The sequence below is a fragment of the Temnothorax nylanderi genome, unplaced genomic scaffold (assembly GCF_030848795.1).
Source record: "Temnothorax nylanderi isolate EJ_2023f unplaced genomic scaffold, tnyl_v1.0 TNYL_tig0110_pilon, whole genome shotgun sequence".
NCBI lineage: Eukaryota > Metazoa > Arthropoda > Insecta > Hymenoptera > Formicidae > Temnothorax > Temnothorax nylanderi.
In genome coordinates, this window is record NW_027249172.1 from 361036 (window position 1) to 385311 (window position 24276).

The 24276-nt window shown below is 37.3% G+C and overlaps 2 protein-coding genes across 2 annotated transcripts; one reads left to right on the plus strand and one right to left on the minus strand.

Moving 5' to 3' along the window:
- Positions 1 to 345: 345 nt before the first annotated feature.
- Positions 346 to 8543, minus strand: LOC139776033 (uncharacterized). The gene is made up of 4 exons (XM_071712446.1): positions 7991 to 8543; positions 3767 to 3906; positions 1614 to 1871; positions 346 to 1521 (listed from the first exon to the last, which is right to left on the minus strand). The coding sequence occupies exons 1-4, from the start codon at positions 7994 to 7996 to the stop codon at positions 1305 to 1307; spliced, it is 621 nt and encodes a 206-aa protein (XP_071568547.1). The 5' UTR covers positions 7997 to 8543; the 3' UTR covers positions 346 to 1304.
- On the plus strand, positions 3840 to 22952 carry LOC139776032 (uncharacterized). Its single transcript, XM_071712445.1, has 2 exons — positions 3840 to 4015; positions 19507 to 22952. Exons 1-2 carry the CDS (start codon positions 3999 to 4001, stop codon positions 20474 to 20476), a joined length of 987 nt encoding a protein of 328 aa, XP_071568546.1. The 5' UTR covers positions 3840 to 3998; the 3' UTR covers positions 20477 to 22952.
- The last annotated feature ends 1324 nt before the right edge of the window (positions 22953 to 24276 follow it).

Consider the following 24276-nt stretch of genomic DNA (forward strand, 5'->3'; position numbering starts at 1 on the left):
TATTTGTATTTAAATTATCTTCCAAGATTCTACGCACGAATAATGTAAGATAGATAAATATGAAGATGATAGCTTTCAGATATTCAAATAGCATTACATTCGCATTTGCATGTTAATTCCTTTTGCGGGTATATATTTATATATATAGACGATTAAAAGAATTTACGATAACAGGATTAAATACTAAAAGTGGGTATTAAAAACTCGTGTTATTGCTTTGAATCGCCGTACTTTATATGACACAGGATTCGCTTTTAATAAAACAAACACTTCTGATCGCGCGATTCTGGCTTCCCCAGTTCGGCGGTTGGATGTATTCGCTTTCGTTAAAGATACATGGAATTCGTCTTTACGCCGGTGGACGGAATAATCGATAAGTACCACCCTACCGTATATTCTCCCCTTGGATTTTCATTGAAGCGAAAACAATACGTATGTCGGTCCTTTGATAATATGAGCCTTCGTTTTTCGGAAACAAGAATAAATCGCGTAAAAATATTTTCTAATTATATTAATTAATTTTTTTATGTTTTTCTTACTAGAAATATTAATTTTAAGTCGCGCGGATATTCCTCATTTCCTTACACATATGTATTTACTTATTATACGTCGCAGATTTTGTGTAGAAACAATCGGAGAAGCGAAAAAATACGACTGTGATTGCACATAGAGAATTTCCGGTCGTTTGTCACTTAAAAGCTAGACTAACTATGTTTTCACGTGTATATCTTTCTGATTCTTCTAGACCTAATTAATTATTCCAGCAACGGGATTCGTAATAGTCCGGCAGCGCTTAATTATGGTATAACATGCAAACTAATGACTACGGCTGTTAATTAGCGCGTCAGGATGAATACCGAAATGGAAGTCTCGCGGTTTACAACTTGAATGCTCAATCTATGTGCCGTTATAACATTAATTACTATGTTTTTTTATTTTTCAAGAAAGAAGAATAGATTATTGTACGGTTTTATTGTTAAAAGAAATAGTAACTATAAAAGATGTATTTTTTAATTAATCTTTATTAATATCTAGTCATAACAATGTCCTGAAGAAAGTAAAATACAGGAAACAATATACTTTACATTTTTTTAAATAAAAATGAAAGCATAGTCAGGTACTGGTATGAATTAGGTAATCCTCGGTGACATTCGATCGTATTTCAATATTTGACTTTGATAAGTTTATATATCTGCCATGGTTTTAATATTTAAGTTTAATTTTCTTAATTCCTTCATTTCTGATTATTTATTAAAGCTTCTTGCCGATACACAAGTTACTTTTTGATAACTAAATTACACTAATCATGCTTTAAGTTGAGCGATAGGATTTGAGAACACTAACGATATCTTATGAGGCTCCTTGTACCAGAGTGGATAATCCGAGGAGCTTCGACTTCCGTTAGGAATTGAATTTCTAGATGGAAGTTGATTCAATCTAAAGTCGGGCGGCTCTACCGTCTTCTTTAGAAGAACCGACACTTGTCGTATGTAATCTTCCTCGTCAGTTGCCTTCTCCAATCTGGCAAAGGGGAATCTCCCGTTTAAAAGTTTTTTCGGAACAATTTACAAATATTTTTGATTACTATGTTTATAGCGAAAAAAATTTATTACTTGTTCACCATCTGCCTGGTGTACTCTAATCGGCATGGTCTCTTAATCGCTGTTTCATCTTTTATGAGACGGTTATTCAAGTGATTATTGCAATATGTTTTTTCTACATCATCCCAAAGACCATAAAAATTTCCAAAATGCACTGCCGCATTTTTAGGCGCTTTTGTGCTAAATTGTGGCTTCTTAACCGTCATAGATGATTTGTAATTTTCATTTGGTGTCGCTAATGAAATCGTTGAAAGCATACATTTTGACTTCCTGATGGAACATCCGAAAGAAAAAGTTAATAAGTGATTATAAAATTAAGTAAAATATAATTAAAATGGTGTGATAAAAATTATTCCATTATGTAAGCTCTAGATTGTTTTCATATAAATAAGATTAAATTACATTAGAAAAATATTCCACACTTTGGAATATATGTCTTTTTCTTGTCTATTTCTCTTTTGAAACTCGCGTTTGATTCCGAGAGACGAAATTGCTTATTGCAGTTAATAGAAACTTATTTAGTGGATTGTACTTAAAAAAAATTGCTATTACTATGATTTCGGTTTTTAAGAACTTGCGAAATCGAGTATTAGACAATTTTGTTTGTCCATTTTCGTCTGTTCGTTAATATTACTCACGCAGTGCTGTTGACGTTTGAAGTCGATAAGGATAGGTTATTGAACTTTACAGAGATTTTACTAGGATGGTTTCTAGACATTTTTTTATGAGATTTTATTTTGTGTTGCTTGTACATTTTGATAATAAGTCGTTGGAATGTATTATTCAGTAAGCTAGAAATCACTTGAAAATTTCAACAAATCGATAAATATATTTTATAGGAATAAATCGTATTACGTGTCCTGAGTTTTTGTTATTGTTTTGTTTATCAATCATGGTCATATTTAATAATCCATCTCATTAGTAGAAGATATGCAGGCTGAACCGTATACAACGTGTTTTTTAAGTATTATCCAATATTTTAGGAGTTGACTTTTGAGGTTGCTTTATGAAAAAGAAATGTATACATATATAGTCCCAAAGGATCTATTTAAAAAATACAGTGTTAAAAATTATATAAAATTATTCGAAAGCTCAATTATATAGAGTAAATAATATCAGAGGTTAAAAGCACTTTTATACATTGCTAATCATAAAATATCTTTCTTGAATTAGATGTTAATCTTAAATATGCTTTTAATAATCGTTATTTTTTAGGATTATTTTGTATCGAGTTATACGGTTTATTTAATTTTCAAGTATAGCTCGTTGATGCAATATCATAACAATGGCATTAATTTAATTTAATGTAACTCAATATTTCGTGTATAATGCAAGCATTTTAATGAAATTAATCAAGGAGAAATGCTACCATTTGTAATGTAATACAATACGTTCTATATATAATTGTAATATAATCGCAGTAACGATACCTGATAGGAATACTATATAAGTATATTTAAAAATGATTAAATATATATTTAAAAAAACATTTTAAAAAATATTTAATATATATTAAAAAGAAACAAATTAATTTCATGCTATCGGCCTCTTCATAGAATTTTTTCAAGCTTCTTTTAAAAAGATACACTCGTGTATCTTTTTAACTTACCATTACTGGGAAGTTGTGCAACGTGTCTTCCCTTTGGATATGACTGACGACATATTTTATATATAATTATATAAGATATTTATATACGACATATTTGTATTTGGAAAATTTTTTATCGATATATAAATTTATATCAGTAATTAATCCTTAAGTGCACAGCTTTGCATATATACAAAGCGACTTTTCGATGTTCTGTGTATTCTCCATTATGAAGTTCGAACTGAAAACGACCGGCTTTGCACATCTATAAAGAACTTTCTCTGGCCTTTCTTTCCCTTTTGAATGGAAAGGTTCTTCTAGGTCCCCCGTGCCTTGGAGGAGTTCAAATTAATAACGAAGAGTTTTTTAAATGTCTTTTTAGGATTCCTTAAGCAGTCATTATTTAATTTAAAAAAATACTCAGAATGTTATAAAAAATTGCGCATTTAAAGGGTTAAAAGCGGGGAGACCTTATTACATAGCGCTTATTTGGACCCGGTTTACAAACGAAAGACTCGCGGCATCGCTCGCGACAATCAGCTTTTCAAATGAAACTTCGGCCACCTTCGGTACTCACCGACGTACTTCGTGCGGCTCCGCTCGCTCTGGTACTCGCTCTGGTACTCGTCTGGTTTCAGCGGAGTCCAGTCGTCGTCGCGCGCTCGTTTCGTATACGTCGGATTCGTGTCGATTCAGTACTTCGGTGTCGTGCCAATTCTACAAACATATCACTTTGAAAATCATTTTCGCGTAACACACTAATACAGTATATCGTTATCGTTGTGAGTTTTCGTAAATCGTTGAAAAATATGTGCAAAGAATTTAGGTAAGATTTCCTTTTAATTTATTTAATTTTTGAGACTATCTTTTGACGAAGATTATCTTTTAATTCAAAGTAAGATTACCTTTCAATCCATTTTGTTAAAGTATTACTTTAATTTACTCAAATATTGACGCATTTTGCGTATATACCGAGTGAAGAATTTCAATAAAACTTTATTGCAAGTTATTTTCTTCCTATATATACATATATAAATAAAATTCTCATATGTGAGAGTAATTTATAAAGATAACAACAGGATAAAATCAGTCAATTTAGTCATAAATGCTCAGAATAAGATGAGTTTATTAAAAACATGACTCTTCCAAATGTTTTATGTGTCCCGCATTACTAACAATAGTAACAATATTCTCGGAATTTTCTTCAATATTGACAGTTCGAGTAACGTTCCCCGCATTATGTACCTCTCTAAAGCACGTTCGAAGCGTAGTCAACGCAAACGTCACGTACGCTTCCTGTTGCACCTACGTTTCACATGTCCATCACGTTGTTTGTACAAAGATACCCTCGTTTCAGTATACACGTACAAAAATTTTGCCGGTTAGACTTGCCGGCATAACTCTTAATTTGAAAATCTCTTAATATGTGACCTAGGGGGATATATAAAAATCCATTCGCGAGAGTTTCTCCTTTTCTGCGCGAACTAAATGCGTGCGAGGCGAGGAACGTGTTCGAGGCGGGGCATTAATCTCCGATTCGTCTCGCTTCGAAAATTTCATCGAATTTCGACGGTCATCAGACGCACGTGACCTTCGCGCGACGATCGGAGCTTGAAATCTCGAGCGAGCGGAAAAGGCTTCTTCCCCTCGCTCGTTCGCCAACTATCTCGTCCGCGATCTCGTTGCGATTTCGTTGCGAAACGCGCGCGGGGATATCGGAAACCCATAAACGATGAATTAAGTTTACCCAGACGCACCTCCGATATTCCGATAAATTTTAATACTGTAATAATTCCGACGTATCCCATCGCGCGCAATATTGACTTTCCGCCTCTTCGGCCACGCCGGCTCGTATCTCCCCTCCGTTCCCGCTTCCGTCTCGCTCCGTTCTTGTTCATTTCATTTCATTTTTTCTTCCCTCTTCCTTTTTATCTTTATTGCGCCTGGCTCCGCTTGCATTCTTTTTCTTCAGGCTCTGGGCAACGAGACAGATGGTTAGTTTCAGGAGCTTTTATTATACGGGATGTATCGCCTTAATATAGCGAATATGATGTATTGAGGCGACAGTTTTTAATCTGGTAACGTCCGAGAGAGCTCGAGGAAGTTATCGCAAATATTTACAAGTCACTCTTATTGAATTTACATTGCGAATCATGCAAATTCGAAGTCTTGTGTCGGAGTGTTCGGTCAATATTAACTTCGGAATGGAATCGGACAAACGCAAGAAAGTATTGATCGAGGCTGTTTGCTGTAAGGCTTTCGAATTACACGATGCGTAAATCGTCATTAAGCTTCCACGTTTTTTTTTTCGTCTTTTTACGCTATACGTTTATACACGTAGATCGAGGATCGTGCGATCGTACTTTCAATTGCATCACCGACCGCATCATCGATCAGCCGTCACGGTCCGATGATCCACTGTAATAAAGCGTGGTGACGTTCAATGAACGCAGGTTCGGCGGTTCAATATCGATAATACGGTAGCGAAGTGAAATGATCGTGTTCAATCGTGCGGCGAACAACGGTACATAAATATCGGGAAGAAATATAAGAAAACAATTCGCGAATATACCGCCGGAATAATGCGAGAACGGGATGAAATAAAACGCCGGATGAAAAAGAAAACCGACCGCTTATACGCTTTTAACGTATTACTTTACTGAAATGTTACGAGAAGTTTTCAATTTGGAACCCTTTCGTATAAACGATCAAACGACACCGCGCGTTATTACTTTCGAGTATAAAAAAATCTTTTTCACGATATCGTTCGGTAACTAAATAGCGGATAAAAATTCTCGTATTACTTTCCTGTTAAATATTAAAGGGTAAAATTCTAATACTTTGAGTTAAATAACATTTTGTTATTTTCAACTACCATGTGTGTTGAAATTTATTATTTTAACTCCATTGGCATAGTTAAATTAACAACATATTGAGTAGGAGCAGCGGCGATCTATAAAAATGGTTAAAAATGACTCAAACTGAGTATAATTTGACACTGTGAATTTAACAGTGTCATGTTTACTGAAATGTTACGAGAAATATTCAATTTGGAATCCCTTCGTATAACATCAAGCGACGCCGCGCGTTATTACTTCCAAGTATAAAAAAAAATCTCTTCCACGATATCATCGTTTTGGCTAAATAGCGAATAAAAATTCTCGTGTGTAGCGTGACGTTGCGCCGTTTCAAGCTAATATCCGACGGGAGCTATACACTTTATATCGACGCGACGAATTTCCGAGAGGCCGTGCAATTTGGCATTATACAAGGGGGGGTACAAGTGCATTTCCTTTTTTCCTTTTTGTCAGGGGTCGTCCACGCGCTGCTGCGCGCTCGCTCGCGTCATTTTTCTCCGCGCGGGCAATCGCCGGTAAGGGCACCATCCGCCTCGTGTGTTAATCACTACCGACTACAGAGGGTGGAAGAGACTGGGCGTCGTCGCGCGAGGGGGAAAAAAAATGAGCGAGAGAGGGAAGGTGGTGCAAGCGCATAAACCCGAAGAAACCCCTATATGAGGCGCGCTGTTAACGTGCGGAGCGCGTTTCATTTTCCTTTTCGCGCGCGCCGTGCATGTCAAGGGCATAAACATCCCCCATCGCGGGACTATTATACGGAAACCTCGCGCGATGCGCCAAGTTTTTCCCTGTAATTTGCATCCGCGACACACGGGCTTTCTTAATTACGTATCTTCACGCACCTTCGTTAAGGAACACGAGTGGATTTCGAGCGGGATGACCTCGCGATATAAATGGAAGTTATATATCCATGCTGGTACTATCCTGTTTATAAGACGAAACATATTCCGTAAAAATGTGTGAACGCACGTAAAATATTAAAGGGAGCACGAAGAATGCTAACGCTCACGAAGAAATTTGCCTTTTATCTCGTTATATATATAGTGCACTGTCAAATTTGTAGTATCAAATTATATTCAATTTGAGTCATTTTAATCATTCCTATAGGTCGCCACTACTAACAAAAATATATATGTCGTTAATTTAACTAAACCGATGAAGTTAAAATAATACTGTTTTGTGTTAGAGTAATAAATTTTGACACACAAGGTAGTTAAAAATAATAAAATATTATTTCACTCAAGGTATTGGCTTAAATTTCATCGTTTAATATTTAACAGCTATATGTTTCTAATGAAAAATTATCATATTGTGGAATCTTTTGCACTGTTTCTTGTTATAAAAATATTAAAGATTATTATTAAATCGCTAAAATTAATTGGAGGTACTTGGCAGAATTAGATCAATCAGAGTTAAAAAGCTTGTTAAAGAAAGCGAGAATTAAAACGAGCAGGATGAGATCATTTCCAGACAGCAGGTTTATTTGTTGGCTTAGGAGACCCTCGATAGTAAAAGAGGAGTGAATAGAACATGGGGTGGCATTTCGATTGGGCCGACGACATATATTACGTGCCCGGCGCATACGTACGTGCTGCCTGCGACGTGTGTATAAGCAGACGCATAAATAAGATCGTATAAATGCGTATCTAACGGTGAGCACCGATCGGCACGCGAGTAACACGAATATTTTTGTCGATTCTAAATGTTTCGATCATCTCTTCCACTTCTTCTTCTATCTGATTGTCGTCGTCGTTATTGCCTTCTGCTTTCCAATGTCTCTCACACGTTTCAATATGTGGGAATCGAATTTATTTATAAAGTTTAAATACGCTATGAAAATTTATATCCAACATCAATGTACGTTTGATCACTAAAATGTAGGAATGCAGAAATACAGAGATTTTTTATGTAAAAAAAAATCAGAATCTTCACGATTTTGTTACCTTCATCTAGGCACGATATGGCTGTTCTTTCTCCCGTGTAATCGTGCCCAGTAATTAATGGCAATTAGTCGGTGGTAAAGCGGACTGCGCGGATGCAGCGAACATCAGAGACAGCATGACGATGCAAACACAGAAATTCTCCTCACATGGAACGAATCGCAAATAATATGACCTGGTATAGAATTATCGCACGCACGAGGCTCAGGAAAAACGATACTCCTACGTATTACGGAAATAATTGCGGACTACGACTGCGTCTGCGAATGTTCGACGATGTATCGCATGTACGTCGTCCATGCGTTTCATTGATACGCGTATTAAATTAATCCTGCAGCGATAACGTTATTGCGTGTACGAGATATCGCGATGATGACGGTAACCGATGACGACAGGCGGTAGATTTGTTTCGAGAAACATTCCAATTTACATAAACGCGCGTGATTCAAATACCGCTTTCTAGATTTTGTGGAATATATGCATTTCAAAGAGAACGCGAAATCTCTTCAATTTAATATCCTTCGTTCGCTGTCTATATTTTCCCATATTTATGGGACACGCGCGCAAGTAAAACTTGCGGCTGAGATCTCATCAAGTCGCGAATCATCAGGATGACGCGAATCGTACTTTTCTCACCGCGAAGATTGATCGTCGCCGCGGAAAAATTCGCGGAACTTCTGTTTGGGTTTGAACTTATGGCATATACAACATCCTTATACGAATGTAGTGACATAATAGGCAAACGTCCAGGCCGATGCACCGTTATGCAGAATGGTGCTGAGGTCAAAGAGTCGATATGGATGGAAAGGGAAGAAGCGGAGTCTGCGGATTCGTTCGGAGTGCGCGTCCGACACGCTCGTTCGGCTAGTTCGCTCATGAATATTTCAGCAGTCTCAAAGCGAGGCGATGGTGAGAAACAACCGAGTAAATATTCCCATTCGAGCAAGTAGACGAATATTCTCTAGCACCTACATAGAATCGTTCGGAACCACGAAATTTCTGCACGAAATCCCCCGTCATTGATATTCGATTGGAACAACGCGGTTTTACATTTTGCTTTGAAATTTTGCAAGAAATCTAGAATTAATACAACTCAAATTTACAAATGCAAATCTCCTTTTTGCTGCACAATACCTGGAATTAATAATACAACTCAAATTTGTATACAAATGCAAATTTCTTTTTTGTTACAATATTTTTTATGCCCGCGATTCATTCAACTTCGAACGAAAAATCGTTGCAGAACACTTTCGTCGAAATATGCAATTAAAATACTTTTTATTTGCCTCGAAATTCTCTCGAGATACAATATATGCTTAATTGTGATTGGTAATTTTAACGAGAAAACGATTGCCATGCCGTTTTATAGGAATAAACTGTAGTAATTCGTAACTCTCGAGGTTATTTGAATCCTGGTCGTTGACATTGATTTAATAAGCATCAATAGGTTGTTCCTGAACGACCGTTCGATATGAGCACGTGCGCGTACTCAAGTATTATGCGTGTGCACGCACTCGACTCGCACGCGCGGCTTGACATAGCACTAGGGCCATTAGTGCCATTTGATAGATACTTCAGTACATCTCTTAAGAGATTGTTGAACCGTCGCGATCGACAAATCGCCGCTATGAAAATCCTGTTAATGTTTTTACGTAATAGAAGTCAATTGACCGCAAAACGATAGGTAATTGAAGTGGCGTAGAAGGTTATCGATTAACCATTAATATCTTTCTATCGCTAAATTGCGGATTAATCGATTTCCCCTCGGCTATTTTATCTGCACGCATTAATAACATGTGCCTTCGATTCATAATCCCGGGTAAAATGTTTTTTATATATAATTATATATAAAATATGTACATATATACACATGTTTTCTTTCACTTGTATAATCTCTGTGTTTATATATATAAGAAAAACAATAAGAAGAAGAATTGAAAAACAATTAGAAAAATAACTTTTACATTGTTCTTTTACAAAAAGTAAAATTACGATTTGATTATATAATATTTTATATATCTACGATTATTACATTTATATATGATTATATAATAGCAATTTTTTCTTATCTTCTCAAACTTTATTTTTTTGTAAAAAAAACAATGCAAAAATTATTCCTTCAATTATTTGTTAATTCTTCCTTTTATTATTTTTCTTGTGTATGTGAATTTATTGTAACTTTACGATTGACTTATTTAAAAAACTTATTTATATGAATACTACATTCAGTTATGTCTCTCTAAACGATAAAATGACAGAATAAAAGCGTAAAGATCTTCTAGCTGATAATTTTTTATCACGAAAGAGAAGGAGATAAAAATTTTATTTCCGTAAACTTTCAATCTTCGAACTTGCATGGTTCCAAGATGGTAGAAAGAAACAATCCTCCGAAGCTGTACCGCGTACACGTCTCCCATTATCGGTGATAACGGTGTCTCGCATCTCTTCTTTCTTTCTTTTACCTCTTTTCGAGTTTCCCTCTCGGCGTTCCTCCTCAATGCGAAGCGTATAATCAAAGTTTATTGCCGAAGATACGTAATGACAGGGTTAGGCTTAGCGCGAAATTAACGATCTGAGTCTGGACCTCTAGGCATTGTACAGATTTCCGACCGCGTAATTAGATTATACGTATCTAATAACATGAGCATTCGAGGATCTCTCTGTATGAAATTTACCATGTTCTCTCTTTCTCTCTCTCTCTCTCTCTCTGTGTTTGATTATTAAAAGTAATATTGCAAAAACTACAGCATAAACGTTCATATATCGTGTGAATCTTATAATTAGACTGCAGATTTCTATGCGAATGCATATTCTTTTAAAAAACATATTGGAAAATAAACTCAAACGGAATAAAAATAAATAAATTTGCTGTATAATTTTCAGGCCACTTATATAACAATCAATTACTCAGTCAATCGCTTCGATACGTTTGATGAGTCAGACAGCGGCAATTTAGCTAACCAGAGCCAGATAGACAGTCCACCGGTCAAATTCTTTCTCTGTATTTTTTTTTTCCCGTGCCGAGTGCGGCTCGATTGGAGCACAAGTTACGTGGTAGAGAACCTGGAGAAGGAAAAAAAAGAATGAAAAGGACAAAAGAGATTCTTGGGACAAATAAGAGAAGACGGCGAGAAGAAAGCAGCGGAGGAAGAAAAAATATTGAACGGAATCTTTCGGACGCGGCTAGCTAACTTCGAGTTCAGACTCAACATCTTTACATTCTCGTCTCTTTATGGCGTGGATATTCTTCCTCAGACCGAGACTGGTCTCGTTTTATCGTTGCTTTCTTCCTCCTTCTTCCTATTGTGCTTTCGCTGCTCGATATTATCGATTAACGGCCGCGGATCGTGCGCGGTCGATCGATCGAATGCAGAATGCGCTTTATGCAACATTTTCTCTGCGTGCATTCTTTTATTATCATAGTTGAACATAAGAATATTCCATCAATCGATAAAAATATTTAAAAAGAAAAATAATGTATTTTTCTATTCTCTCGATATTGTCTCGACACAGCACTTCAAAACTTGACCAATTACTTCAGAGATTTCAATGCTATGTTAAGTTTTTTTATCAACTTTTTCTATTATTGATATTTCATAACGTAATAACATCTTTTGAAGAGATAAAACCGATTGGAACAAAATAACTAGTACAAAGAATCTTTAATTCAGATCAATTCGAATCCTTGAATAAAATGAAAGTAATTGGACGTTAAAATAATGATTATTAAAATTAGCGAGCGATTATTCGAAGGTTCTACTACTGGATGACCGCTGTAAAAAGAATGCGCACAGAAACTCTCCAGGTTGGCAATAGAATTTCTTTATGTTTCTTCTTTCAATCTATCAAAGGACACGTGCTCGACTGAGTGGTGGGTTTTGCACTGTTCTAGGCAGATATTTTTTCTCTTCTCTCTCTCACGCGTTGCTCCAAGTGCGCCAATGATCCAATGAGCAAAGTCGTATACATATTTGTCTCTTAAAATTATATTACAAACAAGAATAAAAAACAAATAACAAGAAAAATAATAAATTTTACTTTATGTACACAGCCAATTTACATTTATAATTGTAATATGGAAAGAAGCAATCGATTTCTTCATTTGGTTGAATTACAAAAAAATATGCACACAAATTTTTTTTAAAGGTATTTCTCTGAAATTTCCTTAGTAATGCTGTTTTCTTAGTTTTCTGTTGAATTGTAGTTGATATTTTGGTTTTACTGTTTAATTTTACAATAAAATAGAGAAGATGCCATTTTCGAGCTGGATCTCGGCAGCCTAATAATGATATTTCTATGTAAATTCTGTAATTTAAACATCTAATTAACAACTTGTTTAATTGACAGTTGCTTTCGAGATTATTACTTAGGATAGATATATCTGTTGTATTGCTCTGAACCGACTGAACTGAAAGGAGTGCTGAAAATTCATTAATCAATGCAGTGAACTTTTGTTATTAAATTAGCGACTAATTTCATCTCTAATTTCATTACTGTAGCTCCATAATTTGTCGTTATCGTAGTCTCTTGCGTAATAATCAAAAGAATGTGATCGCACCTGCGTGCGAACAGGCGGAAGCTCGAACAGAATGGAAAATGGTGCGCGTGAGAACGAGATTCTCGAGATCGTTCACACTTCCTCGTATGATCGGCGCCGACGTATAAGGTACTCCGTTAAAACAGTTCTTCACGCTCGTCACGTTCCCGACGTATACAACAAGGTGCCTACGTTGCACCTTGTTCGATGGACCATTCTTTATAAAGGGATAACTACTGTAATACATAGAGTACCAGTAGATAAATGCAATATTATTTACTTGCACTTGCATAACGTTGCATTTCACATTTGTACCTGTATATTTTTATATTAGTTCTTATTTAGTAATACAACTATCTCGTAATTTTGTAGGAAACTTTATTAACCATGCTTTGCACTTTTCAATGAAATAAAAATAAATTGAACGACGCGACAACAAGAACTTATCTCAATCATATTACTAATCTATTGATTGACATTAATGTTAACAATAACTTTAACAGTCACATTAACACTGATACACGCATTAGTCCACTTTTGATATGAAATAATTAGCGCCGAAAATTCTGCTTTTTTTAAAAACTATTTTATCTAAAGAAACGAACAAAAGTGACCCATTACTTTAATATTGCCAATTTGGAATTTGAAATTAATAAAAAAATAAATATTATGTACTAGACATTTTTTTCGTTAGATCTCTCTTTCTTCCCTTGTGTCAGAAAATTTAAAAGAAAATTATAAAGATAACTATAATGCAAGGTTTGTACATAATATATCTTCATGAAATTCTTTGGTAGCTATTTTATTTTATCAGTTAAAAGTTTACACAAATGTACAAGAAGTCGTTGAGGGATTGTTTACTAAACGTCGTCCCTTGAATTTGGTAACAAAATTCTTAACTTAGCCAACGCTGTGTTACGCGAGAAAGCTATGTCTGACTCCAAGTCTAGGTCCAGATCTAGGCCCGCATTGAAGCCAATTATACAGCTTAGAACTTCAGGATTCCAGTGTCCGGAATGTCCACATTCATTTAGAGCGAGTTTGCGCTGAACTTGATGACAAATAAGTTGTTTTTTTTTGCAAAGTTAGGATTAAAGCGACAGTAACAAGTTAACGCACGCACCGATACGCTAATGGTCGTCATGTTCTCGCGATAGAGCAATGTTAATACCGTGATAACGCAATGTTTATGGCTCTCGCGTAATAATCCAATTTAATTAGAGAAATGTCTCCGCGGGCATGTAACTGCGCCAATTAGCGCGTCTGGCGGCGCAGAATACCTGCCAGAGAGATTCGCTTTGGCGAAGTCTCAGCTTCCAGCTTCGAGGAAGGCAACCTTCCAAGTCGGGACTTGGTCTCCTCGATCCTTAGAGACAAAGGATCAATGCGTGAGATTATGTACTTGAGGTACTCGAGCTCCTTCCGCGTAGACGGCGGAAAGGGCTACGTGACCGAAACAATAGCCAAGGCAGCCTAAGTCTGCTGTGGCTTGCGTTATTTCATGTTCAATAAATCTTCTCGTTTTTCCGTTTGCTTCTCCCTAATTGGGAACTAATAAGATTTATTTTTTACAACTAAACTTTTTGTATCTTTTATCTTCTCTTTTTCTCTAACGTCTAATTATTTTGCGCTTAAGATGACATCTCATTTTACAAGCACAAGAAGTATGATATGATACAGCTATAAAGGACAAGCTACTTGATTCTAATTGATCTGATTCTCCTGCCAACTGACTTCACTAATTTTAGCGATTTAATAATTATCTTTAATGATATTTTTATAACAAAAACAATGCAAAAGATTCCACAATACAATAGTTTTTAATTGTTGAACTACATAGAGTTGGGATTGAGATAGAAATTGGAATTTTGATCTAAAAATATATTTCTATATCATTAAAAAGAAATTATATTTTAAATTATAATTAAATTTTATCTAATTTAATCTGAGCTCAACACAGACACACACACACACACACACAATTCTAACATAACTTGAGATTAATTATATATCACTTGAGATATTTTCAAAAACTATCGCGCATACATCGCGCCGTAAAAGTTATTGGAATTTTCCCGCTATATCGTTCGTGATCGCAATCTAGATCGCCGCGCGTGGACAGTAAATTACTAATTGGCGATTAAATCTCTCAGACCTCTCGGATTAATTAATAATGCGTACCGCGCGACTTTAATGGTTAAACTAATTCTAGGATGATAAAGCATAGCGCGCGTGTTGATTGCGTGGATCAAAGCGGGTCTCTCTGATTATATAGGAAGTAAAGTTATTACGGCTCTTCCTAACGAGAGTCATTCACGCTAATACGTCTTATTGGACGTTCCCCTTCCGCGCCCGTCATTACCCCTCGGTGCAAACGGCACACGGCAAGAAGTATGTCGCTCGTTACTTCCGTGCTCCCTCCATTCAAGATCCGCCTGGAACTTAAGGACATGCCTGCCTGGGCATGTGGCCATCCACCTCTTTCCGCGGCTCTCGTTCCAGGCCTTTTTTTCTCTCCTCCGCGTCTCTGTCTGCTCCGCCAGTGTCGTTCCTTCTTGGCAGTGCCTTGTGAATTTAATGAGCCGTAAGGGAATGCCGGTGCTATATAAGGTTGACACGGCGCGGAATCGATGATATCGTTCCAGCGGCCACCATTGCCGCGAATTCATTCCTCTCTACCGATTTCTACTTCTTTTTTTTTTCTTTACGCAGTTAAACTCGCCAACCAGTGATGCAAAATTGCCGGACCGATCACGCCCACTTGTATAGTAATAACAAATATCTCTAGCTGCGCGAGATCGAAGATGATACCTGAGGGCATTCTCCATATCATAAAAAAAGTGTATTTCGTTTCCAAACCTTATTAGATCGTACGATGGGCTATGACGATCAGCTGACGAATTTGGTTCTTAAAACTTCTTAAAACACTTAAATAAATTAAAATAAATTAAAATAAATTAAATAAAACACTTAACTGCTTTTTAAAACGCTTAAAAAACGATAACTCCTGCTTCGCACAGGAATGCTTTATATAGAAAATGCATGGAAATACTTCCAAATTCGTTGGAGTGACCGAACCGGTCATCAACCGGTTTGCTGCTTACATTTTGAATACCATTTCGGATTCTGGGAAAGGCAATGTTCAACTGCCGGTTGCGAGAACACTGAGTTTTTGAACGTACCTTTGTTTGGCAAACAGTTGCCACAGAATGTTGAACGAGAATGTCGCTTTGAATTGTAATACGGGGAACAGGGTTTATACACGTTTACGGAGATAATTGCACTTTCTAAGAAAGGTCGGTTCAACATTCTATTTCAACATTTATAATTTCACTTCCGCGAACGTGGGACGTAATTTGATAATTTGATTTTCACGTCAGGTCTGATATTCGCGTGAGCTATTTTGCGGAAATAATTATGAATGATTAAATTCTCAAACTATTTTCAAGGGGATAAAATTGTAATTAAAGCAGGCTAAAAAGACCGTGGAGTAATTTGCAACATGCACCAATACGCTGATAATTGACATAATTGTGTTTGCGTGCGCTCGAAGTTTTGAAGAACATTACATGTATGTTTGTCCAAAACGTCGTTTCCAACGACTGCCAAAAAACGAGCAATTTGACCTGGAGGGTCGGATAATTGGGAACCTTTCATATTACATCATAATAAGTTAAATTGTCGAGCAAAATAACGGTATTTGAGACAAAATACCGGAACATTAATGTTTTTATATCTTATTTTTTAAATATATTTTAACTTTTAAAATAAACGCTAAATATATATATATTAAGTTTCTTTTACGTAATCGTATAGGTATGGTACATTGTAAATTACGAGATAGTGCGACGCGCAATCTGAAGAGCACCATCGCGTGAAATTAAAGCCCAGAAATCCCATCAACTTTCTTTGTCTTGGGTCTGAAAGCGAATAGATTTCGTCAGTTCCGCACACGGATGGATGGCAAGATCTATCTCAGATAGAAAGGAAAACCTTAATTGCATCATGTTAAGATGATAAATGTTCGTGTTCGAGCCGAAGCTACGCATTGAAATTCCATGCATTGAAATTTACCGGTAATACGTCCTAACTGTTTCTTCCTCTCGAGGTCCAGCATGGATCGGCAAGAACGCTCTGCAAATGCGGAGTATGCGGTACGTACGTTCGCGGTTTTCATAAATATATAGTCGCGATATAAGTTAATCAATAAATAGCTCTGTTCACCCCGATGAATTGAATTTCTCGATACGCATACATCACTTGACACGCGCTTCTCCCAGCATGTTCCCTCAGTCTACACGGAATATACGCGGAAGATTTATCTCACGTACGGAGATAAGAATCGCTTCATATTAATGTAATGATAGTCCCATACATTTCCTACAGAAAACATTATCTCATTTACACGAGTACGGATTGCATGTGGCACGTGTAATATTCGCACGAACCCGATACACACAATCAGTCAGTCCAGAGTCTTATCCACTACATAGCAGGAATACGCGAAATGTGATGATCCACAAACGTACGAAGCGTCGAAGCGACTTCTCTCGAGAGGTGCTTTTCACACCTCGCAGTCACGAAGGGGTCGCAGACCGTAGACTCTCGGGTCTCTCGATAAATATTTGAAGTGCCTCACGGTCGTACGAACGGATTAACATGCCTCGCGTGTAACGTCGACGAGACTTCGCCGGCGAGAATTAGCGTATAGTTAGCGCAGCCAATAACTATCGAAAGGGAATCGAACCATTTGATAGCCATTGATCATTAGATCGAGTTAAGTTGAGTGGTAAAACGGGCAGCCCGCGCGCGCGGGCTGCCGCCGCCGCCGCCGCCGCCGCTCCGGCCGGACGGACGATCATGAAGATTAATCTGCGATCGCCGCGAGATGCCAACGTTGGTATCCCTTTTCATTCGTCATTCCGGCCAGGCGTTGCCTCTCTCCGTCTCTCACCAACCGATACGTATAGATTTCCGACTGTGAGCTTTTCTCACGCATACCCGCGTGCACGTGCTCGCGCTCCGCGGTTACTTACTCCGCGCGCTCCTCTTATTCCTCTTCTTCACACTCCTCGAGCTCTCTCTTCCCTCGCCGGGCTAATCTGAACTCTCTTCTTCGAGCATCGGATCCTCTTCCGCGTTCTTCCCTGCCGATGTGCGCGCGCGCGCGCTTTTCCGCAACGCAGCATCATTGTTTTCATCGAATGTCCAACTGCTTTTGTATTTAAACACGAAATAGCGAATCATTGAAAGGATATAGAGAAGAAGGTATTTATTTGTCATTAATACAATATATTTCGTTTCTTATTCATCTTATATGATGATGTATTAGTCAGGCAATTACTATTATATTAGTATTATCGAACAACTGATAACTCTTGAAGTGTAATTATGCACATTGACTTTAAAGTTGGTATAGATTAAATATTAATTATATTTTAATTAAAGTCGTGATGAGAATAAAATCAAAAGCGTTGGAGCATTATTTACTAGATCTCTAGCGAGGTGAAGATAGTCCACTTATTTAATAATAACCGCGAATTTTATGTGCGATAACCAGCGACAAACAGCGATAATTACACATGACATATTATTATAAATATTTTTTTTTCCTTTAAAATTTCCACTTAAAATTTTAGAATACTCTTACCACATTTCACTCAAAGTCACAATTGCAGGAATGATTAATGTAGCCCATTTGTATGCATGTAATGTAAAACATCTCTTCTTAATCGTCCCTAATTACTGAGTTATGGAAAAACATTCGATCATCTTTCGCACAAGCAACGCAATCTTCTTTCTCTTCCTCTCCTCCACCTCTTTCGTCCTCCGTCGTATTTCACCTTTTCTCTCCCAGTCACTCCTTTAGATGCAGCACGAGCGTCATGTCGTTGTGAATGACCACGTCAAGTACCTTGCTGGATGGAGGAATAATTTCACAACGAGGGAGTCGTCCGGCTGGCATATTAATTTATGGCTATTGCATGACGGACGTTCCAACTTCCAAGACCGATGGACATTGCGTTACCAAACGTAGTCACTCGAGTCACTGAATATTTTATTACTTTTTTTCAACGGAAAAATTGCCGCTCGCGATTTTACATAATTATTTGCTTGTGTTTTACACATGACAAATTCATTTTTCAGGGTCTTCTTTTGATTAAAAAAAAAACATTTTATTATAATAACTTTTATATATTTTATTATTGAACCACAGAAGTTCTGTTTTCAATGAATTATCAAAATAATTCGTAGATGATGAGCCGTTGAAACGGTGCTTTCTTCATAGACACGCATAACGCCCCTTATAATAAAGGTACAAGAGAGACGCAGAATAATTAACATACTTCATCCTTGTAACGAGTAATTAAGTGGGAAGGCTAATTCATCGTCGCGGCTCACCAGTGCAGCGACGCGCGGTTCTTAACAGCCAGGGCAAATTGACGCGTATTCATCGTCACGATGTTTTTGCACCGTCGGTTTCTCACCTCGTAAAATAGACGCCTTGTTGGCAGGGAATCATCACTTTCACGCTCGCCCTGAAATTCTACCTTATTAAAATCTTTTTTCCACGCGTAACCATATTATACGAGCCAGGGTCGGAGACCCAAGATCCTCGATCCCTTCGAACTCCTCGTGGACACTAACGCCTATACGGTTAAATGATTTCTGTCGTTGGTTTCGCGCGACTTGGTAATCGTGACTCATGATGAATCGTTCCCGAAGCCGGCGTAACCCTATCTCTTCTTCATCTAGATCTCGGGCGAACATCGTACATTTGCGACGTCGTTGGAATCTCGTTTATAGAGTTCTTTCGAATCAATTGCACGCAACAAACAATCATCCTCGCGGCTACGGTTACTCTTATACATCAGCGGTTTTTGACTTAATCCATTGCTATTCGTTATTGGATTCACTTCCACATCAACATGAAAGATATGTGTACACGTAACGATGGCATATGATTTTTTTTGTATTTTAGATTACTTCTACTAAGTGGCTCGCTACTGATGTTCCTCAGTAGTCACGCCGCTGCGACTGGTTCCGAGGAGAGTTTCGAGACGGTTCATACAAGCAACGCGGCCGTCCTGAACCGACTCGGACTGACACCCCTTCAAATACCCGATGGGCATCACAAGAAGCGATTAGCCGGACCTGAACCACCGGGACTCGGCTCGCAGACGCGCATACATCAGGCTTACAGCCGTCGTCACGGGCACCGCGACAGCCACGTTTACATCGTGAAGCTTCCGGCTAGTCCTCCGTACTACACCATCACGAAGCCTCACAAATCCGTCAACGACGACAAAGTGACCAAGACCGGTCCGAGTTTTCCGGTGGGATTCCAAGGAAATGGCAAACCCGCCAAGATTTACCATTGGAATTTACCGGTCGTAAAGAAAATGACGGAGAAGAAGCGCCTTCAGCTGAGTCAACTGAGGATCGATCAGGCTAGAAAAAGGCTGGAGGATATGAAGAAACAGCAGCAAACGTCGTCGGCAAAAACCGCGCTGGATAAGCTTTATCCGCTCGATTCGACCAGCAAGAGTTACGAATACCGCGCCGCCGATAACAAACTTCATTCGCACCAAAAGCTGCCGGTGACGAAACACGTCCGAAACAATGACAAGAGGCTCAACTATCTGAGCAACGACAATGACAATATCAAGTTCAAGTCGACGAAAAAGAACGACGGCAACAAGACGTATAGACTGGACGATTTGAATGTGCACAGGGTCCACCTGACCAATGAGCTTCACGGCTCGCGGAACACCGTGCCGAAGATGAAGAAGCACAGGAAAAAAGCTGCCATGTCGTATTACGCGCCGATCACCACCAAGACGGGCTCCACCAGCATCCACAAGAACTTCCCCGGAAACGGCAAGCCCAAGGCTTTCTACATTATGGAGAAGAGTCGCAAGCCAGTATACTACCATCCCCTTCTACCTTAATCCGCGATTGTTTCGTGTAACTGTGCATAATCGTGTATCTTAAGTGACTCGCGAGCCTGTTAGCTTAAGTAGACGCATACTACTCTGTTTGTACAGGATCGGAGGTCGCCGTTCGAATTGACAACGATAAGATGAGAAAAAGCAAAAAGAAAGAGAGAGAGAGAGAGAGGGAGGAGAAAAAAAAAGAGAGAAACAGAGACTTTCATGCCTATATAGTCATTCTTATTCAAGACCACGTGCATTCTGCAAACTGTTCCACTTCTGTTAAATATACATCTTTACTTAGAAGAATAATCTTTACTTAGAAGAGACGTATCGAGTAAATATTAGGAATGCTAGTACAAGTTTCATCATCGGCGGCCGTTCTTTCATATTTTTGGTTTTTACGATATCATATTCGGGCAACCCATCCTACGAAATCGCGGATGATATTTATATTTGCATTGCTGCAACTGAACTTGTATTTTATTAACTGGCAAGTGGATGAGGAATCTGAGCATATCATAGTTTCACAAAAGCTATATCTACTAATGTAAAATACATTGTATCTATAGGCAACGCCAAAAATTTCCGCAAAATGACACCCATGCATCTATTTCTCCTTAAAAATGTTATTTTAAAAGACAATTTTACTACAACAAAAAATTTTAATTTTTCACCAATTGTTATTGAAGCAATATATATATTCAACGGTTTTGAAATATTTATAAGACTGAAGTATCATCAGGAAAGATTTTTTATGGTCAAGTCTTCATAGTCAGATCTTATATATAAGATCGTCTTAAATTTATCTTCAGATATGCCGTAGCCAATAAAACGAGTCTGAACAGCGTCTGAAGACGAACTTGAGATGATCTTAAATATAAGAGACGACTATGAATACCGTATGTGTGACTTTTGAAATTCGAAACGCTCTTCTCAGCGACGAGAGTTTCGCGAGAGTTGCCCCGTCACAGCACGTTTAGTCACCGACTAAAATATTCACATTGTACATCACATAATGGAAGAAGCTAAATTATTCCCGTTAACACTCTAGACATGAATTAAATACAAAAGGATCTTGTTGCTTAGGAAAAGGCTTGTTGAATCATGCAAAGCTTCTTATATTTGACGGAGGCCTAAAGAGCGATAATTTTGATTGGCGGAAATAAATGCTCAAAGAATAAAGCGATCATATTTTTATTAGCGTGTAGTGTTCGCTTGAGTTTTGTCGATTTTTCCTCGTTTGAAACGATCAAGCACACGTCGATTACCTCAAGCAAATCTGAACGCTAATAAAAATATGATTATGATTGCCTTATTCTTTTTACGATTCCAGAAGAACGGTCAATGCCGTACGATATACCATTATTTCCTGGCAGAATATTAAAAAAAAAACTAGGACAAGGACAATTAATGAGCCCACCTTATTATCCCAACATCTTCTCGACAATCAAGGACAGAATGCACGGATTGTTCTTCAGCATTAAAAGCAGTGGTCAAGGCCTTTGAAAGTCTTGTGTATGACATGTTTCTAGAAACGTGTGGCTCACGTGCTTCGTCGATTGATTTCATCGTAGGGACAATATACATATGAAACCTACGACAGAGAGAGAGAGAGAAAGCCGAGAATAGAAACAATTTGTCGTTTTACTCGTGCGTTTGCGGGAACTTCCGGTATTGCTAACTTAAAGCGCGATAGTATTATTGAGATTACGACTGAATGTTCCATGTCTGTCCTGCATTGGATGGCTATTCACCCTATTTACACATGATATAAGTATCGATTAAACTATTACTATATGTGACATTCAAATTACATAATATATACATATAACGTACGCTTCTCTTTATCTCGTTGTCTACTTTTTTTATTTATGCAAGATTTAAAGAAAAGCAGAAAATGCTATATATTTTTACTGAGATTAATATAAGGATTTTACGCGACGTTGATTTACTACGGAATAAAAAAGCTAACATCTCTCCTTTACAGAGCTCGACATTAGAGGTCTTCTGTTTTTCTTTTAACAAATCTGATTAAAGTGATTAAACGTAAGACTTTTTTTCGGTATACGATCACCGAATTGTTTCTTCCCGCCGGGAGGATAGGATCGTCTATGATCCTGCAATCAAATTTTCTATCATTGAATTAACATTGTACAATATATTTTTATAAATATAATAAATATGCGGACTATCGCATCTCTACACGCGCATTCGTCCGTGTGTAATCACGTTAATAAACATGATTGATCCGCGATCGAGTGTGTCGAATACTCGATCAACGTAAGACGTTTCCATATAATTGTAGGTAGACTCTTCATTAAGACTGGACAATACGCATATTCTTACACATGTAAATCTTTCCTCCTACGTGCATTAACGTGGGAATCTTTTGCGTTAAATATATTTTTTTCTATATTCTAGGTATCGTAAGCGCGCTCGATTGTAATGAGGCATCCAGTGTAACGAATAAAGATATTTATAGCTCTTTGTACACTTTATTTTGATAAGTACTTAAAAACCCACATTTTTTTACGCGTTTATAATTAATATTAGCAATGATAATTTTAAGCAACATTTGTTATCATTTTTTGGAAAGATTTTTGATCTTCTTTTATGTGTACCTATCATAAACAAATTATTTTTAATTACATAGATTTATACTTTTAACCTTTTTAACATTAATTGAATCATTTTTATTTGCGCTGACAAGATTGTACGAATTATATATAATCGCATTTCAAAGTTCTTTCCTTGATTTCTTCTCCCTAGAATTTCGTACTTGGATCACCACGATATAATCATTTGTTTGTTTATAACACTGCGATATTAATTGTGATTGTAGTGATCCAATAAACTGTCTCTATAATCGGGATCGGATAATGAAGTTACTATCGAACTGCATTGCGAAGACCGGTCCTTTTATTTATTCCGTAATGCATTAAAGATAAGGATGCTTTCCGCCGATATGCAATCAGATACACATTCCAGATTAATAACTGATACTTTAGTACTTACACGTTTGTAAAAATTTTATGTACGTGTGTTGTGCACGCTTATACCTCTTATATCCTCATAATTTGCTATTCATATGCAGATACATTCGTTATTCATTCGATACAAATAATTTTTTTATATACTCGAACAATATTATTAATATAAAGAAGTTTGCGCATAAAGATAGCGGCAGATAAAATCCTTATCAAACAATGAAGATTAGCTTAAAATTTTACGACTTAAGCATCTATAGTTTATCAATGCTTGGACATTATTGTATTTTGTTGCGACAATTTCCAAATTGTAGTGAGCAGCTGTGAATGAGTTTTTAATCATCGGTAGGATGACGCGGAGAAATATAGAAACTAATGGATCTATAGACCTCTGTGTTTATGACCTTGCTCGACCACTTTGTATCTGGATGAGAACCCTCGCAACCCGTTACAGTGCATTTACTTTAATATCTGCAAGCAACAGCCGCGCCGGTGACGAGTCGCTCGCCTCTGGGACCACATTTTTCGGTAATTGACCGTATAAATTCAAGATACTGCAGAGAATGTTCTTTTTTCCGACGAAGATTGTCCCTACACATTACATCCTTTTACCGTTTCGCGTGTAACACGAGCAAAACCTGTCGTTGAACGATTACATCTCGTGAACAACTTCGTGATAAAAATATTGGGTGATGTAAACGAGAAGGATAAACGGTATAATTCCCCTAATTATGTATTTATGTTATATGATTTTAACGAGATTCTACACACTTGCATTTCCGTATTTTACAGGTATATTTATGTAAAGTATTAATTACTTAATTAAGG